The sequence below is a fragment of the Hyaena hyaena genome, unplaced genomic scaffold (assembly GCF_003009895.1).
Source record: "Hyaena hyaena isolate Hyena2069 unplaced genomic scaffold, ASM300989v1 scaffold_108, whole genome shotgun sequence".
NCBI classification, from domain to species: domain Eukaryota; kingdom Metazoa; phylum Chordata; class Mammalia; order Carnivora; family Hyaenidae; genus Hyaena; species Hyaena hyaena.
In genome coordinates, this window is record NW_024080741.1 from 1,323,514 (window position 1) to 1,351,405 (window position 27,892).

The 27,892-nt window shown below is 36.6% G+C and overlaps 1 protein-coding gene across 7 annotated transcripts in view; it reads right to left on the bottom strand.

The window, feature by feature from the left end:
* Positions 1–27,892, bottom strand: part of ERC1 (ELKS/RAB6-interacting/CAST family member 1) — a 485,892-nt gene that overhangs the window by 361,308 nt on the left and 96,692 nt on the right. For 3 of the 7 annotated variants that reach the window (XM_039236308.1, XM_039236307.1, XM_039236311.1), the window contains exons 4-7: positions 18,448–18,522; positions 10,046–10,201; positions 8,739–8,822; positions 4,972–5,139 (exon numbers count right to left, since the gene is read on the bottom strand). In XM_039236308.1, the coding sequence (XP_039092239.1) occupies positions 4,972–5,139; positions 8,739–8,822; positions 10,046–10,201; positions 18,448–18,522 (483 nt within the window). Of the gene's footprint in view, positions 1–4,971; positions 5,140–8,729; positions 8,823–10,045; positions 10,202–18,447; positions 18,523–27,892 lie in introns of all 7 variants that reach the window. The other 4 variants (XM_039236306.1, XM_039236305.1, XM_039236310.1 and 1 more) reach the window with 2 other exon arrangements.

A 27,892-nucleotide genomic window follows, 5' to 3' on the forward strand; every position in this document is an offset into this window, starting at 1 on the left:
TTTTTGTATTATGCTTAACTCTTACTGACCATATATTTCTGTATCTTATTTTTTAGCCCAATTGAGGTCTGTATTTTTTTAATTTATTTTTAAGATTTATTTAGAGAGAGAGAGAGAGAAAGTGCAAGTGGCAGGGCGGGGGAGGCGGGAGAGAGAATGGCAGATAGAGAATACTAAGCAGGCTCCACGCTGACAGTATGGAGCCTGATGCAGAGCTTGAACCCACGAACTATGAGATCATGACCTAAGCCAAAACCAAGAGCCGGACGCTTAACCAACTGAGCCATCCAGGCACCTCAAGGTCTGTATTTTAATCTACATTTAATTCATTCCATATATTGTCTTTCTCATATTCAAACCATTTTGGCCAACATTTTTCATGGTGTCTACATACCATCTTGTTTCTCCCTGTCCTCACTCCCCCATTCTTTTCTGTTCTCTGCTAGATTAAGTTTTATACTGAAGATTTGAAATGTATACACTGTTTTTATTCTCCTAGTATATTAGCAGCTATACTTACACTTATATTTTCCTGGCATTTTCTTAAGTTTATCATTATAAGCATCTCAACAAACAAGGCATGTTCACCACTATTAACAGTGCTAATTCACCATTTGGAGTTGGGAGGCTGGTGGTGGTGGGAAGAAAGCCCCCCAGATCTGAGAATCTCTAGTATAACAACATGTACTTCTACTCTGCCAACACTCTTTTTCTAAAAAGATCTTCTACTCAGGTATAGAGGGAATGTGAAGGGAGAAGAGGGTGCTCAGAAGCTAGACAGGCCATCTTCACAAGCTCACTTGAATACCACACCCATGTTATACTGCAGCATCTGCCCCCACCACTATGCTACCAGGCGAAACACTGCTCACAATGGTAATGAAGCAATGATGCACCTACAACAATGGGAGAGAAACAGTCACTGAAAATTATACCAAACCACCATACAATGCCAAATCCTCCTTTATTCTGAGTTGTTTCATACATACACATATATTCAGATTTCTCATAGGGAGGCATTATAGCCTTATGATCAAGAACATAAGTTTTGGAGTTTCAATTGATCAGACTCTGAATCCCAGGCAGGAAGTCATGTAACCTCAACCTCTCCAAGCTTCAGTGTGCCATCTATATTATGTGTGCCATAAAATATTATGACAATTCTTATTTGCTAGATTACTGTAAGGATTAACTAAGAAAATGAAAGAAAGTATACACCCCTGCATGATACACAGAAAGCATTCAATGTTAGGTATTATCAGATATGTTTTTTAACTAGATGATCTCTCAAATGCACTCTAGCCTTAAGGATGTATTACTAACTCTAAGTATGCTGTAAGGATTAACTAAGAAAATGAAAGAAAGTATACACCCCTGCATGATACACAGAAAGCATTCAATGTTAGGTATTATCAGATATGTTTTTTAACTAGATGATCTCTCAAATGCACTCTAGCCTTAAGGATGTACTACTAACTCTAAGTATGCTGAGGAACTCAAAACTCTAGCCTGAAGAGCACAGCATATTGGGGCACTGGGTTGGGAATGCAAAGCAGAAGCTGCATGTCAAACAACAGTGCCCAAGCTCCAGTGCCTGAACCTACTAGAGCCAGGGCAGTTCTTTACTTTGTGCTGGATGCTGAATCTCTACCTATGAAAGAAACACCATTTCCTATAAACTGTCAGTAACAAATTGATGGATGGTAACATTCACCTACAATAAAAAGAACTCTAGGAGTGTCTGGGTATCTATCATCTAACTCTCGATTTCGGCTCAAGTCATGATCTCAGAGTTTGTGAGATCAAGCCCTCCACCAGGCTCTGCACTGAGCATGGAGCCTGCGTGGGATTCTCTCCCTCTCTCTCTGTCCCTAGCCCACTTGTGTGTATGGACACACTCTCTTTCTCTCTTTCAAAATAAACAAACATTTATAAAAAATAAGAAATAAATAGAATTCTAAAATTAAATGTTCTGGAGAAGAAAAAATAGTACTACTTTGAGGCAGTAAGGCTTCCATTATTTTAACATATTGGTAAAATCAGCTCTGCTGAGAACTCAAACAAAATAAATTCACTGTAAGGTCCATGGTATGTTATCAAGACTTAGAAACAAGAAAGTGGGCATAAAATAGAAAATGTCCTGAAAATATTATAACCAATACTGAAAGTCCCAGGGTACCAGTAAGACTGGCCCCCAAGTGCCAATCAAAAGTAATGTGCTAATTTAAAACTTCACGTAACTCTCAACAATAAAAACAAAATAACAATCCGTATCTTGACTAATCCATACCATTAATCTGAGGATCACATAAAACAACAGAGATCAAATAAAATAAAAGTGCTTATAAACTGCTTAATATTTCCTTCTAAATTCAGAGGAGAGCTACATAATTAAACATCTATTCTAGCCACAAAAACCTTAGGAAGTTGGTACTATTATTAGCTTCATTTACAGATGAGGAAATGAAGGATTAAAGAAGTAAAGTAATTCATCCAAAGTCACATAACTAATGAACATTAAGGAGTTGCATTTCAAATATAGGTCTGACTCCAAAGCCCATGCTTTTAACCACTGTGTTACTAAATCCAAACCACCTCTGTGAAGGTCAATAGATTAGAAGAGATGTTCATAAAACAGGAACAATTCCAGAGAGACTATATATATTGTACACTGCCCAACACAAGAGGGCCTCATTCCCTGGACCATGAACAGGGGAAAAAAATCAGGTCTTTTCCCATACCCCATTTTTCCTTTTAAGGATTTTTTAAAATGCCTTGATCCATGTTCCTTTTCATACGTGCTTATTTTAGTGATGTGAGAGATCAAAGCTGCAGAAATGAGAACAAGATCAGTTAAGAGCAAATTATAGAAAATATGTGAGAATTTTCAAAGAACTAGTTCAAACTGCCTTTTATTGGGCTCTCATGAGAAAGATTCCTTGGAAAAAGTGACCCTGGTCAAATGTCACTAGAGTAATTTGAGGGAAAAAAAAAAAGAACATGCTAACAAATAGGCATATCACATTAATATAATCATCCTAGACTCAAAGGACATTAGCCTTTGCACTATCATCCTTTTGGATGAGATGATCATTTTTTAGCAATTTGTCCTAATAACTTATAGGGGTTATCAATGAACCTCATTTACTTCCGCAATGGCTAAAAACAAATATAAGAACCAGTCAAGAATGACCACAAATATAGTCTTTACTCTCTATGGTATAAAAAAAAATCAATCACAAGCCCATCTGTGTGAGACCTAGCAAATAAGAACATTATTTGAGAGGGTTACAAAGAAAAGGATGGATTGTCAAGAGGAAAAAGTAATTTATTAGACTGTGACAAGCTTTTAAATGTTTGCATTATCATTAACCAACTGCCTGGTTCTCTGATTCACACACCTGCCACCACCAGCCAATGCTATCACAGTAGCAAACGTGGACGTAGGCTCACCTCTAAAACACTAGCACCCTCTTCTGACCCTTTTGCAGTACTGCATGCACACCAGTTACTGGGGTGAAAAATTCTAATAAAGCCATAAATTAGTAACTTTGCAGGTAATATTTTCCAGATAATTCTATATTTGCAACTCCCTAGATGAACATAAAATTAGCTTCATAAAAATATGAAAGAGAAGATCTTCTAAACAAAGTTTATGCTAATGAAGAGAAAACCAACTGTGTTCTTTTACTATTTTCAGAATTATATATATCAACTGATTTTATTACAATAGCTATAATGATGACAATAACGAAGAGACAAGACTTTACTACGTTCCAGGCACTAGGCTGATGAGGCAGACACTCCTATTCTCGTCATCTTAAGATGTGGGGAAAGTGAGGCACAATGAAGTTAAATAACATGCCCAGGATCATGTACATGAGAATAATTGGTAAAGCTGAATTTCGACCCTTGAGCCAAAACCTAATTTTATCCAAAATATCCCTGTGAGGGAGAATGAAGCTGAAACCATGATAATATGAGACATGACTGAAATAGAAACAGTATAGATTGTAAGGATAACTACAAATATATCATCCAAATCCTTCATTTTCAACAAGGTCCCAAACTGTACAAAAATAAAATATTACCCATTCCTCTTCACTTGAAGATTCTCGATCTTCTGGGTCTATGTTTTTATGCCTTCTTTTTACTCCTAATTCCTCTTTTCCATCTAACTATGCCCTTATTTACCTACCTGGTTCTTTAAATGAAAACGAAAACAACTAATCCACATTGTCAGATTTATTTTTCTTCTGTAAAGAACTACTTCCCTATTTCTACCTAAATTCCCTATTTCACTACATCTTTAAAAACATATTTAAGATAGTAAATCAAAACATCCTCAATTCCTTCTCATTAATCATTACAAATATAATAGACTCTCATCTGTATGGAATTATTTAGGACATTCCTACCTAAAACTAGGGTTGAAAAACTAAATAATCTAAGATTTCTAAAAATACTAACTTTATTTTCAAACAGGATATGAAGGCACTTTGTCTAATGATGTATAGTTCAAAACAAGATCTATCTAAAACACTTCTAGATTCCGCAGTTTGCCTGCATAAAGCTATTCATTATATCAAAAATTAAGAACACTTGATAATCTAAACACTGGATAACCAAGCTCACTGTCATTCATGACTAGAAGATTCATATGAGTCAGAACAAAACATTCATTTAGATTTCTTTTTTACAACTATCTTTACATTTCAAAACGTTACAAGTACAAACTTAGGGAATGTTTAAAGAATTAAAAACATATAAACTGCATCAGATTTAATGTGTTAGATCTAAGAACAATTGAAACAAGATAGTTACATTTTTACTACAGTCACTTTCACACTGCTAAAGAATCATTACATTATTCGTATCTCCCAAATCTAAGTAAAACAAAAACAGGACAGGTAACACACATGAAAAGGCGCCAAGGAATTGGCTCCCTGAAAATTGCAGAATTCATTTTACCTCGGTCTGTAGGATGGCAGCCCTTTGTTCTTTAGCAGTCAAGGACTCCTTCAGCACTTCAATGTGTTGCTTACTGTCTGAGAACTGGTTTGTGAGTGTTTCTAGCTTTGTCTGTAGAGCTAGTAGTTCCGTGTCCTTTCTGGACAGCTCCTGCTTCACCTGACCAATCTAGAGGGAAAAAAAAAATAGAACATTGTAAGTAAAAAAGAAATGAAACCACCACCTCTGATCTGAATCTTTCTGACAGATCTGAGTTACAAAATATGAAACTAAATATAGCATTAGTTTTATGACAAAACATAGTTCGTCTTTTTGCATTATCTAATCTTGGATAACCACCCACCACAAAAACAAAAACAACAAACAACAGGTTTTCAACAAATAGGGATATTCCAGTTTTCAATTATTGTGTTTCCTAAATACTCTTCAAAATCCATTAGAAAAAGAACAGAAAGAGAAAAATCCCAGTTCAGTTAGACTACTGTGAGATAGCAGGAAGCACCTGAATACTACTGTGCTGATCAAACAGTTTTCATTTTATTAAGTCAGATCTCTTAAAACATAAAGCAGGATTAGTGTAGATGTAAAGCAGAAGGAAAAAAGAGAACCTCCTACCATTGCTATTTAAATTGAATCCAAAAGCTGCTGCTATTATACTTCTTACTTTTTCATTCATAAACAAAAATTTACATAAAATCCTTATCTTAAAAAGCCACCATTAGTGTTTTAAGGCATTGTAAACCTTTGCCTTTTAGATATCACGTAATTCTGATGAGTTAGGGATATTGACCTAAAAAAAGATTCCACCAACAAAGTTCTATCATCTATAACATGTCATACCAACTAAATGGATAAAAGTATATGACTTAAATGCATAAAAGCTCATCTTGTAAGAATCTACATGTATAATTTGAATCTGAATTATTCTGACAGTAATCCGTTAAGTCAAAAGATGCCCATTCATTCTCCCATAAATTTCTCATCTTAACTTTAAAAAATTTTTATTTCGAACATCACACTTGCATCTAAGAATTTTCTAAATAGTCTGTTATTGTAAACGTACCTCAAATAAACAAAAATCAGAATTGCTTTTACATTCTATCTAAGTGCCTAGCAAGGTATCTAGCTGCGCAATAACAGATTAATGACTGGAAGTATAAATCTGACAAGAAGTCTGTAATTTCAGCAGTACTGATGAAACGAAAAGTACTTTGTATTTTTTTACATTGGAGATATCTACAGATTCTTTACTATAATGATCTTAAGGTATAAAGGACAATTTTGAGAACAGTTTAACATGAGGAAGTGTGAAATAAATACTACTTTAATTAAAATTAGACTTTTGGGGCACCTAAGTGGTTCAGGCAGTTAAGCGTCTTGACTTTGGCCCAGGTCATGATCTCGCCATTCATGAGTTTGAGTCCCATCATCAGGCTCTGTGCTGACCTATCAGAGCCTGAAGCCTGCTTCAGATTCTGTGTCTCCTGTGCACTCTCGCGTGCGCTCTCTCTCTCTCTCTCTCTCTCGTTCACTCTCTCTTTCTCTTTGTCCCTCCCCTGCTTGTGCTTTGTCTCTCAAAAATAAATAAAAATATTTAAAAAGTTAAAAAATAAATTAAAATTAGACTTTTAAGGAGCACTAAAAATTAATTTCTAATTTACTCTTCTTGTTTAGCAAAAAGACAAACCTTTTTCTCATATGCATGAAAATCCTATTTGCAGATTTAGTTATTCATTCATTCAACAAATATTCTCTATGCTTACTGTATGCAAACTACTATAGGATATTAAGAACATCATTGGAAGATGACTGTAAATGGCAGCTATCTTCATCCTGTAATACATATATGTACCCTGGAGTTACCATGTACTGTAATGCTGTGGCATCTTTCATGACATCCCTTTCCCAACAAAAAACATACATTAGTATTTTTCCATCCTTAACATGCAGGTTGCACTAAAAACACACTTACTGTATGAATGAATATTCAGGAGAAATGTTTAAAATGTTATCACTTCCTCAACTGAAGAACTATTACAGCTTAAAGATTACTCAAATTTCCAACTACTTCCAATCACATGATTAAAAATAAATATAAAATCCCTGTTTCTTCAGGGATTTTAAATAATTTTTAAATAATCTTCAAATAATATTATATTGACCATAAAGACTGAAAAAGGAAAAGACTGGAAAACATAGTTTAGAAGTAAACACTTCCCATAAAAGTTGGGAACACAAGGCTTTGCAATCACACCTGAGGATAAGTATGTCTTTGAGTAATTACCTCTCTAAGTCTTGTTTTCCTAATCAGTAAAATGGAGAGAGTAAACCAATGTTACTGTTTTTAGAGATTAAATAAAATAATGTATGGAACGTGCTTAGCCTGTTGTCTGACACAACAAAGAAATATTTGTAATAGGCAAGAAAAAAAAGTTACAGATCAACTACTCCTCTAGGTAACAGTTACCATAAACCAAAACCAAATTAGTTCCTTTCAGACAAAATATTTCACTTTAGTATCAATATTATAAAGTGGTCCACAAATAGCAAAAATATCAAATTAGCACAAGTTTTGTTCTGTTTTGTTTTGTTTTTAATGCTGCATTCCTGTCTTATCCCACAATTATTTTCAGGAGCAGTTTTCTCCTGACATTTGTGTGACATATGTGCACATGGCCTAGCACAGAGCAGTGGGTGGACAGAAGAGCAAAGGTTCTGGAATCAGACTGCTTATGTAAAATCAAACTCTGTCTCTTACTAGCTCTATTTCTTTCTTTTTTTTTTTTTTAATTTAAATTTTAGTTAGTTAACATACAGTGCAATACTGGTTTCAGGAACTAGTTACATTTCCGAAGCACCACTCTGTCACCTCAGTTTCCTCATCTATAATTTGGGGTTGATGATATACCTACCTTAACAGGTTATAAATACTTGTGTGTTAGCTATTTTATTACTTTATTATATTTTGAAATGAAATTTTGAGTTCTTTAAACAGAAGATTAAACTAGATTTAGAGACTTTAAGTATGTTTCATGTTAATTCTAATTTACTGGATAACTCTACGTAAGCAAATCACTTTCTACACATCTGTTCTAAAAAACATAACATCTGTTGTAAAATCACCTAATGGAGACTTAAAGAATAGATATATGAAGTTAAAACATGTTACTCAAGAACTTCAAATTTTAGGAGAGTCGATCTTAAAAGTCCTCATCACATGAAGAAAATAAAATTATAACTATGTATGGTTATAGATGTTAACTAGACTTATTGTGGAGGTCAGATAGACAGATAGATAGAAAGATATAGATAGATCTCAAATCATTATGTTGCACATCTGTCAATTACACCTCTCTTTAAAAAAAAAAGTCTTAAATTCAGATAAACACTACAACCTAGAACATCTGCATATTCTTATACCAAAGAAGAAACAGAAATCATCATTCATTTAAACAGCATGTATCTACAAAAAGAAAGGACTTGAGAAAAAACAAGTTTTGAAGTACAATCCATACAGTGACAAAAGCAACAATAAAGAACCAGATATAGGGCTTCCAGAACATGTGAAGGCTCACTGCACACAAAGTGACATATGGGTCAAACTGGTAAACACGAGTCAGTTAAAGAGCAGAGCAGGCTGGTTAGTGCTAGTATGGGGCAAAGCTGCCAACCAAAGAGAATGAAAGTGTAAGCCACCCAGAAGCCAGAGCCAGCAGGGTCCCACTGTGGGATCACTGCACACAAAGAATAAATCTTACGGCAAAGACCTCAGCCTGAAGACCAGCCGCTCTCTTTTTCAGCTCCTCCCCTTGAGCCTCTTTCGAACTTAGCTCTTCCTTCAGTTGCTCTACCTGTCACGACATTGTTATTCTTTTTCACTTATGTGTCCATTTAGGTATTATCTGCTTTTCAGCCAGAGCAGTAACTGGAAATAACAATAACTTACATAACACAATCAAATCTGCTCCCTCAATTCCCTCTTCAAAGTACCCTAGATGGTTTCTCTATTTTCACAAGGTTTTTTAAATGGACTTAAATGTTTCCATGTCCATCAGCACATGGAAAGCAGAAATTACACTGTAGCATATTTTGTTTTCAAATTATGGTGAAAAATACAAACTAACAGAAAGTTGGATATGTGAATTTTTAAGTTCTAAAATTAACATAAATTGTCAGTAGTCACTGATAACAGATTCTTAAAATAATGAAGGAATATTCTACAGAGTTTTATGCCAGGTATGGATACCACAGCAAGAAACCAGAAATCAGAGAGGGAGTTAGAACAATGGTGTATCATTCCTTTACAGTTTTCTGTTCTTATAAACTGGGGAACTAATACAATTGGGATGTGGGTGGTACTTATTTTCTCTAATATTTTATAATCACAAGTAGGTTTTTAATTAAACCAAAATAAACATGGCAAATTGATACTTGTAATAAACTAGATCCTCCAATTTGCCTAAATAGGTATAGAATCAAACTAAATGGCTTTGGAGCTAAGGAAAACATATGGACTGACATGTCTCTCTGGTATGTATCTTACTGGAGATACATCTGAAGTACACATGGGAAAAAATAAACCTGATACAAATGGATCTTTTCTAGGGAATGGACCAAAGGGCCTTTCATTATGGAACTGTATTTGAAGGGAAAACAATGATTTAGGCCATTTCGGGGCGGGGGCGGGGGGGAAGGTAGGAGGACTGGGTTCAGTCTCTCAGGGTTTTGACTTTTAAAATACGACTACACAAGAGGCAAAGAACTTGGCATCGCATATGAGAAAAACTCAATTTGATGGAATTCTATTGAATCACCTCTGAAGTACTGACAGATATAAATGTTAAACAATACATATCAGCCTCATATGATGAATAATTTCCTTTTAAGGGAAAACTTGAAATAACTAAACATCAGTAATTCTGACTTTAATTCTGGGAAAGTTCCATTGGAAAGAATTATAAGTCTTCTTCCCTGAAGTTTGATAAAACAATGTGAGGTTCTGTATCATCACTAAGGAAACAAATATGCATCAGTTTCTCAAACCTCTTTTAAAAATTATAGTATTACACATTACCTTATTTTTCATAAATTTAGAATGGCTCCGATAGACCTCCATTTGTTTCATTTCTTCCTCCCGTTCTTCAGTACTCAAGGCCCCATTTGATTTCAGCATCTGAATTTCCTCCTCCAAGTCTCTGAGTCCACGCTCCATAGATGAAATTTTTGAATCCTGAAGACAATGGAAGATTCAGACATTAAAGTATTCACAAAGAATCACAGAAGTTTAAAATCTCAGTCTTTACAGATGTTGAATTTAATAAAGATAAATAAATATTCAGGAAAACTGCTGTCTAGCAACTGGTGTCTTGCTTCTAAATTATATCCTTTATGGCCACTTGGGTGAAAGAGAGCTCATATCTATAAAATGATTTTTCCTCTCTTCCTCCAGTCTGCACCATTTTGTTGAGAGTATTAACCATAAAAGTAAGCTGAAAAAAAACCCCATAAGCTGAAAGTATTAACTTTAAAGGAAGCAATGGAAGTTAAAGTTTCTTTGTACTACATGGTCAACCAATTTCTAATGAAAAATTTTGTAGTATTAATAGCAAAACCGTTCCTTGATACTCTTATCACTACACTTTGTGATCCCTAAAAGGCTTATTTCTGCCCTCAAAAGGAGAACAGTAAAAGTGCTTTGAAAATTTATACAATAATGTGTATAACTATATTTACAATAATGAAGATTTTATAACATCCCACTGTAAAAAAAAAAAAATAAAGGGATGAGTAATTATACTAACAATTAGAGTTTATCATATTACTTAGTCTCTATAGTTCTCTATACATTTGAGGTATCATAATAATTTTTTTAAAAAATCACTGTCAAAAAAAACAAAAAAAAATTTAAAAATTAAAAACTCACTGTCCTTGGGGAGCCTGGGTGGCTCAGTCGGTTAAGTGTCCGACTTCACCTCAGGTCATGATCTCACAGTCCATGGGTTCGAGCCCCACATCAGGCTCTGTGCTAACAGCTCAAGGCCTGGAGCCTATTTCAGATTCTGTGTCTCCCTCTCTCTGCCCCTCCCCTACTCGCTCTGTCTCTCTCAAAATAAAGACATAATTTTCTTTTAAATAACTGTCCTTATAAATCATCATCACAAGTATCATCTCCCAGTAGAACATTATTCTATGTTCAATTTCCTGGGGTTGTTTTGTCACAGTATCTAGTTTACCTCCAGATTAGATGTCATCAATTACAGAAAGATCACCTTAAATGACAATTACAGAAAAATGCCTACAAAGAATGAACACTTTTATATCTAGAGTTGTATACGTTTATTTGCCTAAGAAATAAAGAAGTAGAACCATATTTTATGTAGCTTTATTTTATTTGGAATTTTAGAGAAACTACTCCTTTAGAAAGTATTTTGAAATTACTTCCTTTTGCACTCTACCTCAAAGATTTCTTGAGTGACATTCCACGCTATCATAATTCTTAGAGCATGCAGATAAAAGTTAAAGGATTTATCATGAGATGACAACTAGTGATTTTTAGGTTCAGGGGAGAGAGGGAGGACGTTACTCCATGTCTTGCACTGCATTACCTCTAAAAATATCACAACAAATCTACCATGTCTACCACAGCCTAAAATAAAAAATAAAAATGAAAGAAAACTTAGAGGGCCACAATCAATCTCCTGGCCCATAAAGAATAAATACAGGCATAACTTGAAGATATCCCAGGCTTGGCTTCAGACCACTATAATAAAGTAAATATCACAGTAAAGCAAGTTAAATAAAATTTTTAGGTATTTTCACTGTATATAAAAGTTATGTTTATACTATACCATAGTCTATTAAGTGTATAATAGCACTCTGGAAAAAAGTGCACATACCTTAATTTAAAATTATTTTATTGCCAAAAAATACTATCATCTGAGCTTTCAGCAAGTCATAATCTTTATGTTGGTGGAAGGCCTTGCTTCCGGGTTGAGAGCTGCTGACTGGTCAGGATGGGGACTGCTGAATGTGAGGTGACTATGGCAATTTCTTAAAATGAGGCAACAATGAAGTTGCTGCATCAATTAACTCTTCCTGTCATGAACAATTTCTCTGCAGCATATGATACTGTTTGACAGCATTTCACCCACAGTGGAACTTCTTTCAAAATTGGAGTCCATCCTCTCAACCCCTGCTGCTGCTTTATCAACTAAGATTAGGTAACAGTCTAAATCCTTGACTGTCGTTTCAACAATCTTCAAGGCATCTTCACCAGGAGTAGAGTCCATCTTAAGAAACCACTTTCTTTCCTTTCCTTTTCTTATGCTTCCGTAAGAAGCAACTCCTCATCTGTCCAAGTTTTAGCATAAAACTCAAAAAACTCAGTCACACCTTCGGGCTCCACTTCTGATTCTAGTTTTCTTGCTATTTCTACTCCATCTGCAGCTCTTCCTCCACCGAAGTCTTGAACCCCTCACAGTCATCCAGGAGGGCTGGAATCAACTTCTTCCAAACTCCTGTTCGGGTTGGTATTTTTACCTCTTCCCATCAATCACAAATGTCCTTACTGGCAGCAGGAATGAAGAATCCTTTCCATAAGGTTTTCAATTTACGTGACCCAGATCTTTCAGAGGAAAGCTATCTATGGCAGCTATAGCCTCACAAATATACTTCTTAAATAAGAAGACCTGGAAGTCAAAATGACTCTCTGATCCATGGGCTGCAGAATGAATGTTTTGTTAGTATCCATGAAAACAACAATAATCTCTTTGTACATCTTCATCAGAGCTCTTCAGTGAGCAAGTGCACTGTCAATTGAACAGCCATACTTTTAAAGGAATCTTTCTCTCTGTAGCAGATCCCAACAAGCAGGCTTAAAATATTCAGTAAACTACGCTGCAAATAGATGCGCTGCCATCTAGGCTTTGTTTACAGAGCACAGGCAGAGTAGAATCAGCATAATTCTTAAGGACCTAGGAGTTCTTGGAAAGATAAATGAGCGCTGGCTTCAACTTAAAGTCACCAGCTGTGTTAGTCCCTAACAAGAGAGCCAGCCTATCTTTTGAAGCTTTGAACCCAGGCACTGACTTCTCCTCTAGCTATGGAAGTCCTAAATGGCTTCTTCTTCCAATAGAAAGTTATTTCATATAGAGATGCCTGGGTGGCTCAGTTGGTTAAGCATCTCACCTCGGTTCAGGTCATGATCTCGTGGTTTGTGAGTTCAAGCCCCACGTCGGCCTCTGTGCTGACAGCTCAGAGCTTGGAGCCTGTTTCAGATTCGCTCTCTCTGTCCTTCCCCTGCTTGTGCACACAAACATGTACGCTCTCTCTCTCAAAATAAACATTAAAAACTTTTAATTAAAAATTAAAAAGAAGAAAGTTATTTCATTTACACTGAAAATCTGTTGTTTAGAGAAGCCACCTTTATCAATGATCTTAACTAGGTCTTCTGGATAATTTGATACACCCTCTCCATCAGTACCTGCTCTTTCACCTTGCACTTTTATGTTATGGAGATGGCTTCTTTCCTTAAACCTTATGAACCAACCTCTGCTAGCTTCAAACTTTTCTTCTGCAGCTTCCTCGCCTCTTTCACCCTTCACAGAACTGAAGAGACTTAGAGACTTGCACTAGATTAGGTTTTGGCTTGAGGGAACACTGTAGCTGGTTTTATCTTCTATCCAGACCATTAATACTTTCTCCATATGAGCAACAAGATAGTTTTACTTTCTTATCATTCATGTGTTTACTAGAGTAGAACTTTTCATTTCCTTCAAGAACTTTTCCTCTGCATTCACAATTTGGCTGTTTGGTGCAAGAGGCATGGCTTTTAACCTATGTCAGCTTTGGACATGCCTTCCTCACTAAGCTTAATCATTTCTAGCTTTTGATTTAAAGTGAGAGGCATGTGCCTCTTTTCACTTGAACACTTAGAGACCACTGCAGGGTTATTAACCGGCCTAATTTCAGTATAGTTGTGTCTCAGGGACTAGGGAGGCCCAACGGGAGGGAGAGAGACGGCAGAACAGCAGGTCAGTGGAGCAGGCAGAACACACACATTTCTCAAGTTTGCCATCTTACATGTGCACAGTTTGTGGCACCCCAGGACACTTGGAGTAGTAACATCAAAAATCACTGATCACGTATCACCAGGACAGTAATGAAAAAGTTTGAAATATTGGGAGAATTACTAAAATGTGTCATAGCAACACAAAGTGAGCAAATGCTGTTGGAAAAAGAGTGCCAACAGACCTGCTTGACGTAGGAATGCCACAAACCTTCAACTTGTAAAAAATACAGTGTCTGTAAAATACAGTAAAGTGAAGCACAATAAAACAAGGTATGCCTGTAAACTATTTTAATTGTACTCTCTGAAAATTCACCTTTAACATTACTATAAATCTTCCTAGAAAGATCAGGAAGTAGTCCATTAAGAATATCTAAAGGGACACCTGGGTGGCTCAGTCAGTTGAGCATCCAGCTCTTGACTTCGGCTCAGATCCTGATCTCACAGTTTGTGGGATCAAGCCCCACATGAGGCTCCATGCTGACTGTGCAGTGATTCTCTCTCCCCTCTCTCTGCCCCTCCTCCTTCCACACACACTCTCTCTCTCAAAACAAATTAAATTAAAAATAAAATAATAACAACTGAAATACTAGGCATATGCATGTGACTAACCTGCAAATGAAATGTGGTTTACCTCTGTCATTAATATGGGGAGGGAAGGATGGATAATAAAAGGGAGCCAGCAGAAAGAGGGAGTGTGTTTCTATCATCACTGGTGCTCCACACAAGACAAAATCACCTCCAGCGATGAACTCAAGCTCCATACATCATACAGCCAGCCTCTAACACTACAAACCTGCCATGAAGCCCAAGAAATATTATCCATCTTCTCCTCTAACTCCAACAAAGACACAGGGACACAGGGGCAGCTCTTGACCCAATCAGCACCCTCACTACCAAATCATATCCCATAAAAGCTTCTCCCCAAAAGGGACCAAATTGTAACTGAAAGTCATGAGGCGGGCACTGGCTGCCCAGATAAGAAACCTGTCAGGCTACTCGCTGAAATCAGGCCAGAAAAGTAATATCTGATATGCTCAACTAATTCTAGCACCAACTCAACCAGACTCAGACTGGGTTTATTTGAGGACAGTCCTTCCAACAAGGTTTCTTACTCCTACAATGTATAATAACTAAGTAAATAAATTCCTTACCATCTTACCACTCTATACTTCCCCAGCTCTGAGTCTCCCCATCATTAATCAGCCAATTCCATTAACCTACTGAAATCCTCTATTGCTTGTTAAATTTCCCAAATCCTCATCTTTTTTTTTTTTTTTTTCCAAAAGTTGTCTCCCTACCCCAAGTACAACCTGGCTTTCCCAAAGGATATAATTTCCCTGAACTCTCTCCAATGAGGGTCACTAATCCCCCAGTACCAGAAAGGAGCAGGAGAAAAAGTACAGGCAACATCCCGGTTCCTCAATGCTGCTCCCTTTATTTTACAACTCATACTCCTTTTAACTCTACCCCCTCCTCATTGCTGCCATCTATGAACTTCCCAATCCCTCCTGGCCATTTGAAAATGTCTTCAGCACCTGGCTCACAATCAGTCTTCGCTTCAAATGCCACTCCTGCCATCATCCTAGGATTTCAATGTCTGAATTTCAATGACCTCATCTACCAGTCCACTTCAGCTATCCAGTCGACAGGACTATCCTCTGGATCCTATCATCACCCAGAACTTTCTCCCCGGGCCTATTCCACCATCACCCTCTATTTGCCATTCTTCAAGCTCACAGAGATCTTAACTTCACTAATGGTCACATTTTCTCCCAACCTGTCAGTCCATTCTGAATTCTCTTCCTTTCTATCCACCCTAAATTCTTGGACTGACCATGCAAACTCCTCTCTCACCATCATCCTCAATTCATTTGCATCCCAATAATTCTGCCAGTATCTACCCAGCAAAACTGGGTAGATAACCTAGAGCAGTACAGTAATTCTTCCTTGTTCCTCCACTGAGAAAGGAAAAAGAAAAAAAAAAAAAATTAGAGGAGGAAGCAGAAGGGGAAGTGGAGAGGGAGAAGATGGGAGGAAGGAAGAAAACAAGAGAAGGGACGTGAAGGCAAAGATAGAAGGAAGAGGAGGAAGAAAAGGCAGTAGAGAGAGAAAAGAAAATTACATCCCCCTAAAGATAGTTGGGCTCTTTTACTGTCTATCAATCATCTTCCTTTCCCATTTCCCCCAAAGACTATTCTAGAGCTGCATAATTCTTTCAGGCTCATGTAATACTCTCAGCAACTCAACTATTTCAGCTATGATTTCAGAATAGCATCCCAACTAGGCCACCATTATGTCAGATTTGCTTAAGAGAATGGCTGAAAGTTAACGTAATTTAAAATAGTTCCACTGCCTATTAATTATTACACTTCCCCATTCTATCAAAAGGCAAATAAAAGAATTTTGGAAACATAGATATATTCAGGTGTTTTAGGCTTCAACAGGGCTCAGGAAATAAAACATATAAAGAAATTTGTGGGAAGTGTGAACATACAATTAAACCTTTCTAAAGACTCTTTACAAGATTATGTTCGAGACTACTAATTGTCTAACTATAAAGAACCCAGAGTTCCACTAATTCAGAATTTATTTGGTAAGTTCTTTCTCCAATGGAAATAAAGATAAACACAAATAAACAAAATTTTAAGATGAAATCACTTAAATTCAGAGAAAAGGTCTCATAACTATTCTTGAGAAGTATCTATCTACATAAAACTATATACTAATAACTAAATATTCTTGTCATACCACCAAATATTAAATAAAGGCCCACAAAGCAAAAACAGTTTCAAATTTTTTAGGGAATATGAAAAAGCTAACAGAGAGAGAGAGAAAGGACCTTATCTATAAATAGTCTTTCAGCTTTTGTAAGAAAGAATATATTGTTTAAACAAAAAAGAAAAAAAGAGTATGTTGTTCATAAAAATAACAACAGGAGCAGCAGCTAACAGGTAGTATTCAAAGTGTTTTAGCTGCTATAACTAAATCTCAAAACAACCTATGGGATAGCTACTATTACTATCACCTTCTATCCATAAAGAAATTCAGGCATAGAGAGTCTAGGTAACTTATTCTATTGTCATACAATTGATTCAAGTAAAGCCAAATTTTGTTTTTTGGGCTTTTTTTAAACAAATAGTTTATTGTCAAATTAGTTTCCACATAACACCCAGTGCTCATCCCCACAAGTGCCCTCCTCCATGCCCATACCTCCCTCCCCCCCAAGTAAAGCCAAATTTTGAATCCAAGAAATTTAAGAAGGCAAGCTCTTCAAAGTATGGTCCATGTTCTATGTTCTGGATCCCCCCAGACTGTTTCAAGAAGTCTGCAAGGTCAAAACTATTTTCATAATAATACCATGATTTTGTTTGCCCTCTCCACTATGTTAATGTTTGCACTTCAGGTATAAAAGCAATGGTGGAAAAAAACTATTTGTATCTTAGGACAACAGGCAATAGCACTAAACCTAACTAGCACTGACTGCACTCTTCAGTGTCAGGTACTCACAGAAAAAAAGAAAAAAATCAGAAAAAAACATTTTTTTAAGTAAGCTCTAGGCCAAATGTAGGGCTTAAACTCAAGACCTCAAGGTAACTCATGACCTCCAGGTCAAGAGTCGCATGCTCGACCAACTGAGCCAGCCAGGAGCCTCCAGAAATAAGAATTTTAAAAGACTACTTCCTTTGGGGGATCACTGGGTGGCTCAGTTGCTTAAGCGTCCAACTCTTGATGTCAGCTCAGGTCTTGATCTCAGCATGAGTTCAAGCTCCACAGTGCACTCCACGCTGGGTGTGGAGTCTACTTAAAAATTTTTAAAAAGACTACTTCCTTTGAGAATGTCCTTAATAAAGCAGTAAAAATTATTACTTTTAGTTAATCCCAAACCTTAGGAACACTTCTTTTTAATATTCTGTGTGATGAAATGGGAAGGAGCTAGGCATTTCTACACACTAAAGTATGACAGTAGTTCCTTAGAATAGCACTTGTGTGCCTCTGAATTGCAAGCTGTATTAAGTCCTTTTTTCATGGAACATCATTTTTACATGAAAAGAACACCTGACAAACTAGAGTAACTAGAGTAACTATTAGGCAGACATTTTCTAAAAATGAATGAATGAGCCTGTCATTTTAAGAGCATAACAAGGTCCTGAGATCAAAAGGTTTAAGCACAGTTGATTTAAAGAAATTCTGGACAGCTTTTTGGTCTCATCTGAGTTATGATCTAGAACTAAAATGGAATAAAACTGAAGTTCTTTTAAAGCGTCATTTCATTGTCTTACTCTTCTTAAATTTACAAAATAAGCAAAATATTGTTACATACCACTTTCTAAAACTCACATATGAAAGTGTGTAATCACTTCAAAGTGTAAACTGACTCATAAGCTTCTTTGGAAACTCTTACTTACCTTCATTTCAATAACAGTTTGCAGAGCTTTTGTTTTAGCAGAGTCAGGAGCATTCTCAAATCTCCGATGCATCTCCTATACAAGAGAAGCAAAAGAGAGTAAATGTCCTCCTTTCACTCTTATTTTTGCTCAGAGGGAGGGTAGGGAAGGACAGGGGAGAGGGAGTAATTGAGTAAAACAGAGTATGACCCCAGCCCTGTGAGACGCTCTGTTCTCTGTCTACCAGACCTTTCCCAGTGGATCAGAGAAGGCTAAGGAGGTGTATGCGTCAAATACACAGACACAAAGAGTCCCCATCTTAAATACCTAGTTACTTAAAATCAATCACAGAGATGACATCAGAACAACAGATGGAGACTACAGCACAACCACAGATTGGCATCCCAATCTCATTTATGTGACTCTAAGACATATAAATCAGAACTCCAAACAATCCATAAGGGAGATCAGAAATATTCTCTTTTTCAAAGGAGAAATAAAGGCAGTCACAATCAGTCTGCATTACACAAAGCTGCTTTTAGCGTTTGTGTTAACCACATCCTTTCCATAACATATACACCCAAGTAACAACCTGGCTATCTATGATGAAAATCTCTCCAACAGGGCAACAACTGGGAAGAAAAAAGTTCATGTTTATGTTTATAAAATGTCATAAACACAGCTATTCTTTTTTAATCTAAATTTTAGTAAGTTCAGAATCAGGAAGAAAGGAACTGATGGTAGTAATATCACATTCATGACCTTCAAGGGTTACAGCAAAGTTATCAGACCACCTCAGGCTATTATTTCCTGTCAGATTTTGTGAATGTCTCTGAGTTAATCAGTCAACATTTCCAAAGTACCCTGGGACAAACTCAGACCCCAGAGAATACAAAGATGAATATTTTCCATCTGAACCATACGTAATCATAATAAAAGGAATGTTTAATACTTAATTATACCTTTCACCTAATTTATTCCTTCTTGCCTGACCAGAAAGAATGGTTTGAGAAAAAGAAAACAGAACCATACCCTTCACTGAGTTACCTCTTTCTGAAACAAAGAAAGAACTGATAAAAGTTCTAAATCATAAACAGTTTAAACACCAGTATCTTCTTAACATCCACATTCACACCAGCTGGCTACAGAAAGTATAGTGCAAACCACTATTAATACATACCACTCTTTCTGACCACCCTTTGTGCTACTTTTCTCCCTAACTCCAGCCTTAAATATTCAACAAGGTATCCCATCCATATGTTTGTTAACAAACACCTCAAACTCTCCAGACCCAAGAGTAAACTCTTGGTGGTGCTCCAAAAGCTGTTCCATCCTTCCACTTAGGTGAAAACCTGATTCTTCTTAATGCCTTTCTTTCTCTTTCGAGCCAGTGAATCAGGAAATCCAGTTAACCTTCCCTTCAAAACACATCCAAAATGCAAGCACTTCTTGCCATTTCCACTGCTACCATTTGGAGAGAGCTACCAACAAAAATATATCTTTTAATCCAACAACAAGCTCCTAATTAGGACCCCTTCTCTTTATCTTGCTCCCCTACATTCTATTTCAACAGAGCACTCAGAGTAACCTTCTTGAATATAAATTTAATCTTGTCACTCTTCTGCTCAAAACTGTCATGGCTCCCTATCTGACTCAAAGCAGAGTCAAAGTCCCCTCTCAGTAACCTACAAGACCACATCTCTTACCACTCTTCCCTCAGTCACCACGCTTCAGCCACACGGGACTCTTTGCTGTTTCTCAAATATGCTAGCCATTGCCCTGTTCCTTAGGACCTTTTCACCAGATGTTCCCATTGCCTAAACTCTCTTTCCTGAGCTCATTAAGAGGACTTTGCCTCCTTCAAGTCTTGACTCAAATGTCTCTTCTGTATTATTAGGTTTATGAGCTGTGATAATCACATTGTGGTTATACAAGAAAATGCCCTATGTTTGACAGATGCATACTACATACATTGTGTAGAGGTAAATTACATCATGTCAGAGATTTTTTTTAAATCTTTGGTTAAAAAAAAAAAGAACAAAAAGCAAAAATAGGACACATGAAGCAAGTGTGGCAAAATTTTGGTAACTGGTATATCTGAGTGATAAGCATATGGAGATTAATTATGCTATTCTCATAAGTTTGTGTAAGTGTGAAATTTCTCATTACAAAATTAATTTTTCATGTTAGTGTAATGTGCCTTATTTGAAAACTTAAAATGGACAAAAAAGAACCCACATGTCCTTTCCCATTTACCTTACTCAACCTTTTCTTGTCCCATAGCATGTACCCTCTAACATATTTTATAATATATGTCTTATGTGTATTGTCTATTTTTCTAATTGCCTCTATGAGAATATATCCTCCACAAGGGCCAGGGTCTTTGTTTCATACATTGATGAATCCAAAGTGCCCAGGACAATAGCTGGTACATCAGTACGTGCTTCAGAGATATTTAAAGAATGAATGATGAATGAATAACAAATGGCTACCAAACTTTCAAGAATTAGCTAAAGAGGGGGGCGCCTGGGTGGCTTAGTCGGTTAAGCGTCCGACTTTCGCTTAGGTCATGATCTCGCGGTTTGTGGGTTCGAGCCCCGCGTCGGGCTCTGTGCTGACTGCCAGCTCAGAACCTGGAGCCTGTTTCAGTCTGTGACACCCTCTCTCTCTGACCCTCCCCTGCTCACGCTGTCTCTCTCTCTCTCCTAGAAATAAATAAAAAAAAATATTTAAAAAAAAAAAAAAAAAAAAAAAAAAGAATTAGCTAAAGAGGGAATCTTCTCATGTGCTGAATTCTGTACACCTCTTTCAACATAGCCCTCCTCTAACACTTATTACATTGTATTTGAAATAATCTTCTTCTCTAACATACCAGCCTGTAAACCCCTTCAAGGTAAAACTGCCTTTTGTATTCTAAGCACCGCCTGACATATAAGCAATCATTAAAAATGACACATCCATTCCTCTTTTGCTAGATGAAGGAAAGACTGAATAAACAAATAAATTATCAGCCAGTACTCATCTTCACCTCTCTATTGGACTTATCTCTAAAGCATCAAATAAAGGATCTCCTTATTTCTAAATTTAAGAGCTGTTGTCCATCCACATCTTTTCTGAACTCCATGTAGTAGCTGACTTTTCTTACTTAAACCATAGAAAGTTAAAGGGGGAATATCTTTTAAATTTCCAACTGTCTTCCATTAATGAATTATCCTAGCTATAAATGCTTATTCTCTGACCTTTCTTCTATACTAAGCACAGACATTTTCTAAATTCCATCCTTGGAACTCTTCTCAATTCTGTTGCCCCAATCCAGGGACTCCACTAGCCCACAGAGAAACTTAAAATGAATTAGAAAAAGCAACCCCTCTGGGGTAGATGTAACCTCACCATGAAGCACTGGTTGAGTTTTAGACCCCATCTGCTCAATCAGCAAGAAGCTCTTGTTTGGTTGAACAATGTACACACCAACCATACAAGGAAGCCCTTCCCCAATCCCACAGATTCAACTACAGTTGATCTCTGAACAACAAGGGTTTGAACTGTGATGGTCCACTTATTTTTTCAATAAATACAGCACAATACTGTAAATGTGTTTTCTCTTATGATTTTTAATGACATTTTCCTTACTCTAGCTCATTTATTGTAAGAATATAGTAAATAGGGGCGCCTGGGTGGCTTAGTCGGTTAAGCGTCCGACTTTCGCTTGGGTCATGACCTCGCGGTTCGTGGGTTCGAGCCCCGCGTCGGGCTCTGTGCTGACTGCCAGCTCAGAGCCTGGAGCCTGTTTCAGTCTGTGACTCCCTCTCTCTCTGACCCTCCCCTGCTCACACTGTCTCTCTCTCTCTCCTAGAAATAAATAAAAATATTAAAAAAAAAAAAAAAGAATATAGTAAATAATACATAACACAAAGTGTGTGTAAATCACTTATGTTATCAGTAAGACTTACAGTCAACAGTAAGATTATTAGTGAAGTTTTGGAGGAGTCAGACATTCTACACAGATTTTCAGCTACATAGCAGTCAGTTCCCAACCTCCTCATTATTCAAGTCAACTCTATTACCTCTCCATGGATGAGCTGGAAAATACATTTCTCTAACCTTGTAGTAGACATCTATCACTCTTTCTTGCCATGGTATCTAATATCCTTCTATGTTTGGAGATTTCACATCTTAAAACGAGAGTCCTCCTTCTACAAAAGAAGTTAAAAATGCCACATACTTTTCCCCAGGCCTTTCCTGCAGTTAGAGCCCAGACATAAGACCTAATCTCCCCAATCAGACACATATATCACTTACTTTGAATCAGAATCTTGTAACAGAACCAGGGACATGAATAGAACCAACTCTGTCAATGAGCGTCAGAGGCAGCAGCCACCCCAAGTTCTTAGTCTCAGGAATGGCAGAGGCTCCAAGGGTAGTCAGCAGTGAGCAGTGTCAGTGGTATCAGCCTTGTTTGCTGCTATGTTTGTGCCCTGCACCAAGAGTGCCACTGTCTAGACTAAACCAATAAAGGAACATGATGGACTTGAGGCAATTTTTTGGCTATATAACTCTGAACCCGGTCACTCCAGTGCTCCTAGAGATTCTGGAACCATCATCTCTTGCCTGGATTACAGCAACAGTCTTCCAAAGTTGATCTCCCTAGTAACACAATGGAAGACTGTTGCTTTAATTACTTTAATTAATTCTTTCTCTACCTCTCCATTCAAACAATTCATCCATATCACCAATGAACTCCAGGGTGCCAAATCTAGTGGACACCTTTCTGTCCCCATCTTCCTAGAACTCTCGGAGGCATTCAAAGCAGTGGGGCCACTCCCTCCGATACACATATTTTCTCTGGACTATTAAGACACCATACTCTCCTATTTTTCTTTCTCTCCAAGGGCTTTGTCTATTTCTTTTACAGGTTCTTCCTTCAAAATTAGACCCCTAAATACTAAAGTGGCCCAGTAACCAATCCTAAACTCTCTTCTTTTCCATCTAAACTCTCTAATCTACTACGCTGCTTAAAATTCAATTGAAATGCTAGTGAATTCCCAGGTCTTCCCTCTGCTCAGATTTCAAGGCTCATTTATCCAACTGTCCATTTGACATCTCTATTTAGAGGTCTAGAAGATAATTAACTTTTATTATCTGTATCAAAACTTAATTTTATCTTCCTTAATCTAGCCCCTCAATCTGATTAATGTGATGAGAGGTAAGTCTTCTCCATCTCACTAAACATCACTACCCTCCAGGAGCTCAAGCCAAACACCAGTGTCTCCTTTCATTCTTCCCAGAAGCAGGCAGTGATTGCTCCATCTTCAAAATATTTCTTGAATTATTCCATTTCACTCTATTTCCAGTTCAGTTTAACCCTACATTACTACAATAGCTGTTCATTTCCTTCCACTTCCTCTATCTACTCTCAAGAGAGCACCACAGTAATCTTGATAAAGCAGCAACAAACCATGGCAGTTTAGTCTGCTTTGAATCCTTCAATGAGTTTCCCATTCATTTCTCATTCTCTACAAAATCAACATGATCCAACCAAAATGGATAGAAGACTGGCCCTCCTGTTGTTCTTATTTTAAACTATTTTAAAATTAGATAAAATGCATGAAATAACTGTTTTCAGACATTGGAAAAAAGGTGCACAGCTCTATGATCCTTGAAAGAATAGAAACAAATGGTGATGGCCCAAACCAGCTCTTCAGAATATGATGCAAGGAGAGGAAGACAAACAGAAAAGAGCAGTCATACAGAGCTCAGACAACATATCAATGTATAAGACTCCTAATGGCAGTGAAAATGTGCAGAGCAGAGTATTACAGAGAAGGAAGCTAGCCATAAAAGCAGCACTGTCTAATCTGACAAGGGTCACCTGGAGTATTTGGCTAACTACTAAGTGTGCATGCACAGGGCAAGACTCCACAATGTCAAACAACAACTGCTAGGGCTAGAACAACTACCCAGAGAGCTATGAATTGAGCAACTACCTGAACTCACATGAGGCTAAGAAAAATTCTAGTTTCAAAGAGTTAAAATAAAGAAAACATCAGAACCATTTAACAGAGACACCAGAAAGGCCAAGTTTTAGAGGTCACATTCATCTGATGAGTATAAGGAGAGGTAAGTCTTCTCCATCTCACTAAACAGCACTACCCTCCCAGTAGCTCAAGCCAAACACCAGTGTCTCCTTTCATTCTTCCCAGATCTTCAAAATTTTCTATACAGAAATTTAGCCCTCTATATAGGAAAGGCTATCTAGATCAGCTCTAACAGAATTTAAAAGCAAGTCCTGTAAAGATCGAGTTAATGTACGATTAAATTAATTTTCACAAGGCAAAATACTTCATTTAAGGAAGAGAGTAAAATCCAGAACACACTAATCCAGTACAAAATCTCGACACGTTAGTTTAGGCCATTTAGTGTAAATTTCTCATTTACACTAAAACAAAAACCCATTGGCTTCCTAGAAGCCTCCAGTTTGTACACATTTAACCTATTCTCCACACTGTAAATAAGATGACCAACTCGGGCACACAGGAGATATTTAATAATATTCATTCAATATAATGAGCATAAAAATTTTAAACATATAAAGAAATAAATCTTACTAATTGTAAATAATCTTCATCTATTAAAAAAGTCCTATAAACTACACATTTTTCATTTGGTATTTCTGTATCTACCTAAAAATATTAAAACTGCATTTCCTTGAAATACCTCACAGTTCAGATATTGAACTAATTTTATCTGACTTCTCTCCTATTACCTAATAACAAATAAGGTCAATTTCCAAATGTCTTATTAAGTTAAATTATGATAACTTTACTTTAAATCCTACCAAGTATGTAGGCAAAACATAAAGAAAATAGAAATCCATTTGAACAAAAAATCCTCCTTTGCTAAGGAATTAGGCTGCATTTTAAACCATTCACAGGCATAAAGCTTTTCTATTAAGACATTTTAAAACCTATCATTCGTAACAAATTTCCATTCAGAGGCCCGCACACTAAAACTCATTATGTACATCATGCAGTCAGTGAGCTGATAAACTCCCCTTTCCAACTGAGTACATCAAGCCTCTGACTCATGCACTGTTAATAAAGAGACTAGAAATAGAAATGAATGTACTATTCAAATAAATATAAGAACTAGAATATCCTATTTGCTCGCTCTATTTCACTCCTTTGGCCTGAAATTTCTCATCCAAAAACAATTAAAGTACAGGTAGAATTATCTGGATCTTGTTACACTGTCAACTCTGGTAAACAAGAGAAAATATGTTCATTTTCTCTCATCAATTCACCAAAGAATAATAACTCGAGTTAGAAAACAAGCAAATTAGCAATAAATTTTCATATTTTTCTCTCTTTAGTAGTTTGTTTTAAAAAGTAAGTCAACTTTTACTTACACAACTGAGAGAAAGAAGTATTTGTGACTGACAAGTAGTACTTATGTCTGAAATTTCTTTTTTTCAAGTTTTAGGTTTTAGCCTCCAGCACCCTTGGTTCAAGGGTAGAAGCTCCAGACTGCATGTGAGGCCCCTTCACAGATTCAATCCTCCATACAAGTTCTGGCTTTACTGCACTCAAAACACAGAGGAGAAAGGAATAAAGAAGAAGGGGAGAATAAACAGAAAGAATCCTCACGGTTTTCTGTATCTCTCAGACACCACTGTCCTTTCACTGTTTACCATCTCTAGTAATGGCATTGTTCTGAGAAAACATCATCTTCTTGTCAAAACAGAAAAAAGGGCACAAATGACACAAAGAAAAGGGAAGGAATAACCTGAATAATAAGGTATGCAACTGTCCCCATTCCAACATCACTACAAAGCAGCAGACTAACTTGGGGCCCTTTTTTTTTTTTTTTTTTCAAATTTTTCCTATGCTTTGTCTATTGTTTCTTTTTTTCTCTTATTTCTTTTTTCCCCCCAATCTCCTCTGCTTATACCTTATAATTACTAATGATAAAAACAGGCATCCCTCAGATATGCTAGTTAGACTCAGAATTCCTAGGCTGGAACCTAGTCAAATATTAATACTTTTAACTTCAAACATTTATGTAAACCCCAACATGATAGAAGTTATAGCAACAAGGTTTGTTGACTGAAATATTATAGAGACAAAAACTAGCATGAATATGTTAATGTTTTAAAACAAATTTATATTTGGAGCTCAGTCAGTTAAGAGTCCGACTTCAGCTCAGGTTCACGGGTCAGAGCTCTGCATCAAGCTCTATGCTGACAGCTCAGAGCCAATAGCCTGCTTCAGATTCTCTCTCTCTCTCTCTCTCTCTCTCTCTGCGCCTCCCCAGCTTGTGCTCTCTCAAAGGTGAATAAATGTTTAAAAAAAAAATGTAAAACAAATTTATACTTTATTTGCCACAACAGCATTCACATTTTTAAAACTCCGAGCACATATGGGTATGCAATACATTATTTAGTTGGCCTACAGATGTTTGGTATGCAGATCCGAAAAATTCCACAGCCAACTTGGGTACGTTCTGCCAATAGACTGAGAACCAAAAGTTGGTTCTCAAACTTTGGTGTATAACCGAATTACCTGTAAAGCTCTTTAAAACTCTGTACGCCCAAACCCCAAGCACTGATCAAGCCCAGTCTTGACTGTAGTTCAATATTTGTCCACCATGTGTCTTCATTCTTCTATCAATCAAAGGAAAGGTACTACAGTAAACAATATAAAATCTAACAATAAGTACTCCTACAACAATGTAATTTCAGTACAAAGAATACACAATGCTTACTTTAAATTTATTTTTTTCTTCTTTGGCTTTTCTTTGATGGAATTATTTACTTGTTATCTACAGAATCATTTTTATAAACAAAATAGAAAACTAATCACAAATACTACTGGAATGCTATTTTAAGGTTGTAGTATTTCATCAAATCTAAGACACCACTGACTGTAATACAAACCATTGTTTTATGTACCGGAAAGAAAGGGGGTAAATGCCTGCAAATAAATCATGACACAAAGCTTCAACATCCAGAATTTTTATTTTATACTGACTATAAAGTAGAACTTAGAGTTCTCTTCTCCTTAACCATATTTTAACTATATATCATTTTGAACTATGTTTATAACTTTCCCCATTCCAGCAACTTTGGTGTCAATGCTGATTCATCACATATTACTGATGACCTACTGAACAACAATTAAAGCTAACATGAGAAATACCAGCAATGTTCACACCCTCAGCTAAAGTGGCAACAAAATGAGCAGCTATGACTGTTTGTAAATACACAGGCAAACAAATCAGCACCAATACCCCCTTGCTGACTGTAAGATACTGCCAAGGATAAAATTTAACTCACTTCCATATTGTTAAAATAAGAAAAACTGTGAGTCTTATTATTGATGAAATAACTCTTTTTTTTTCTTAAAGATGAACAATAAATCCAATAAATAACAAACCCTATGGATATTCTGGTATTGCCAACTCACAATTC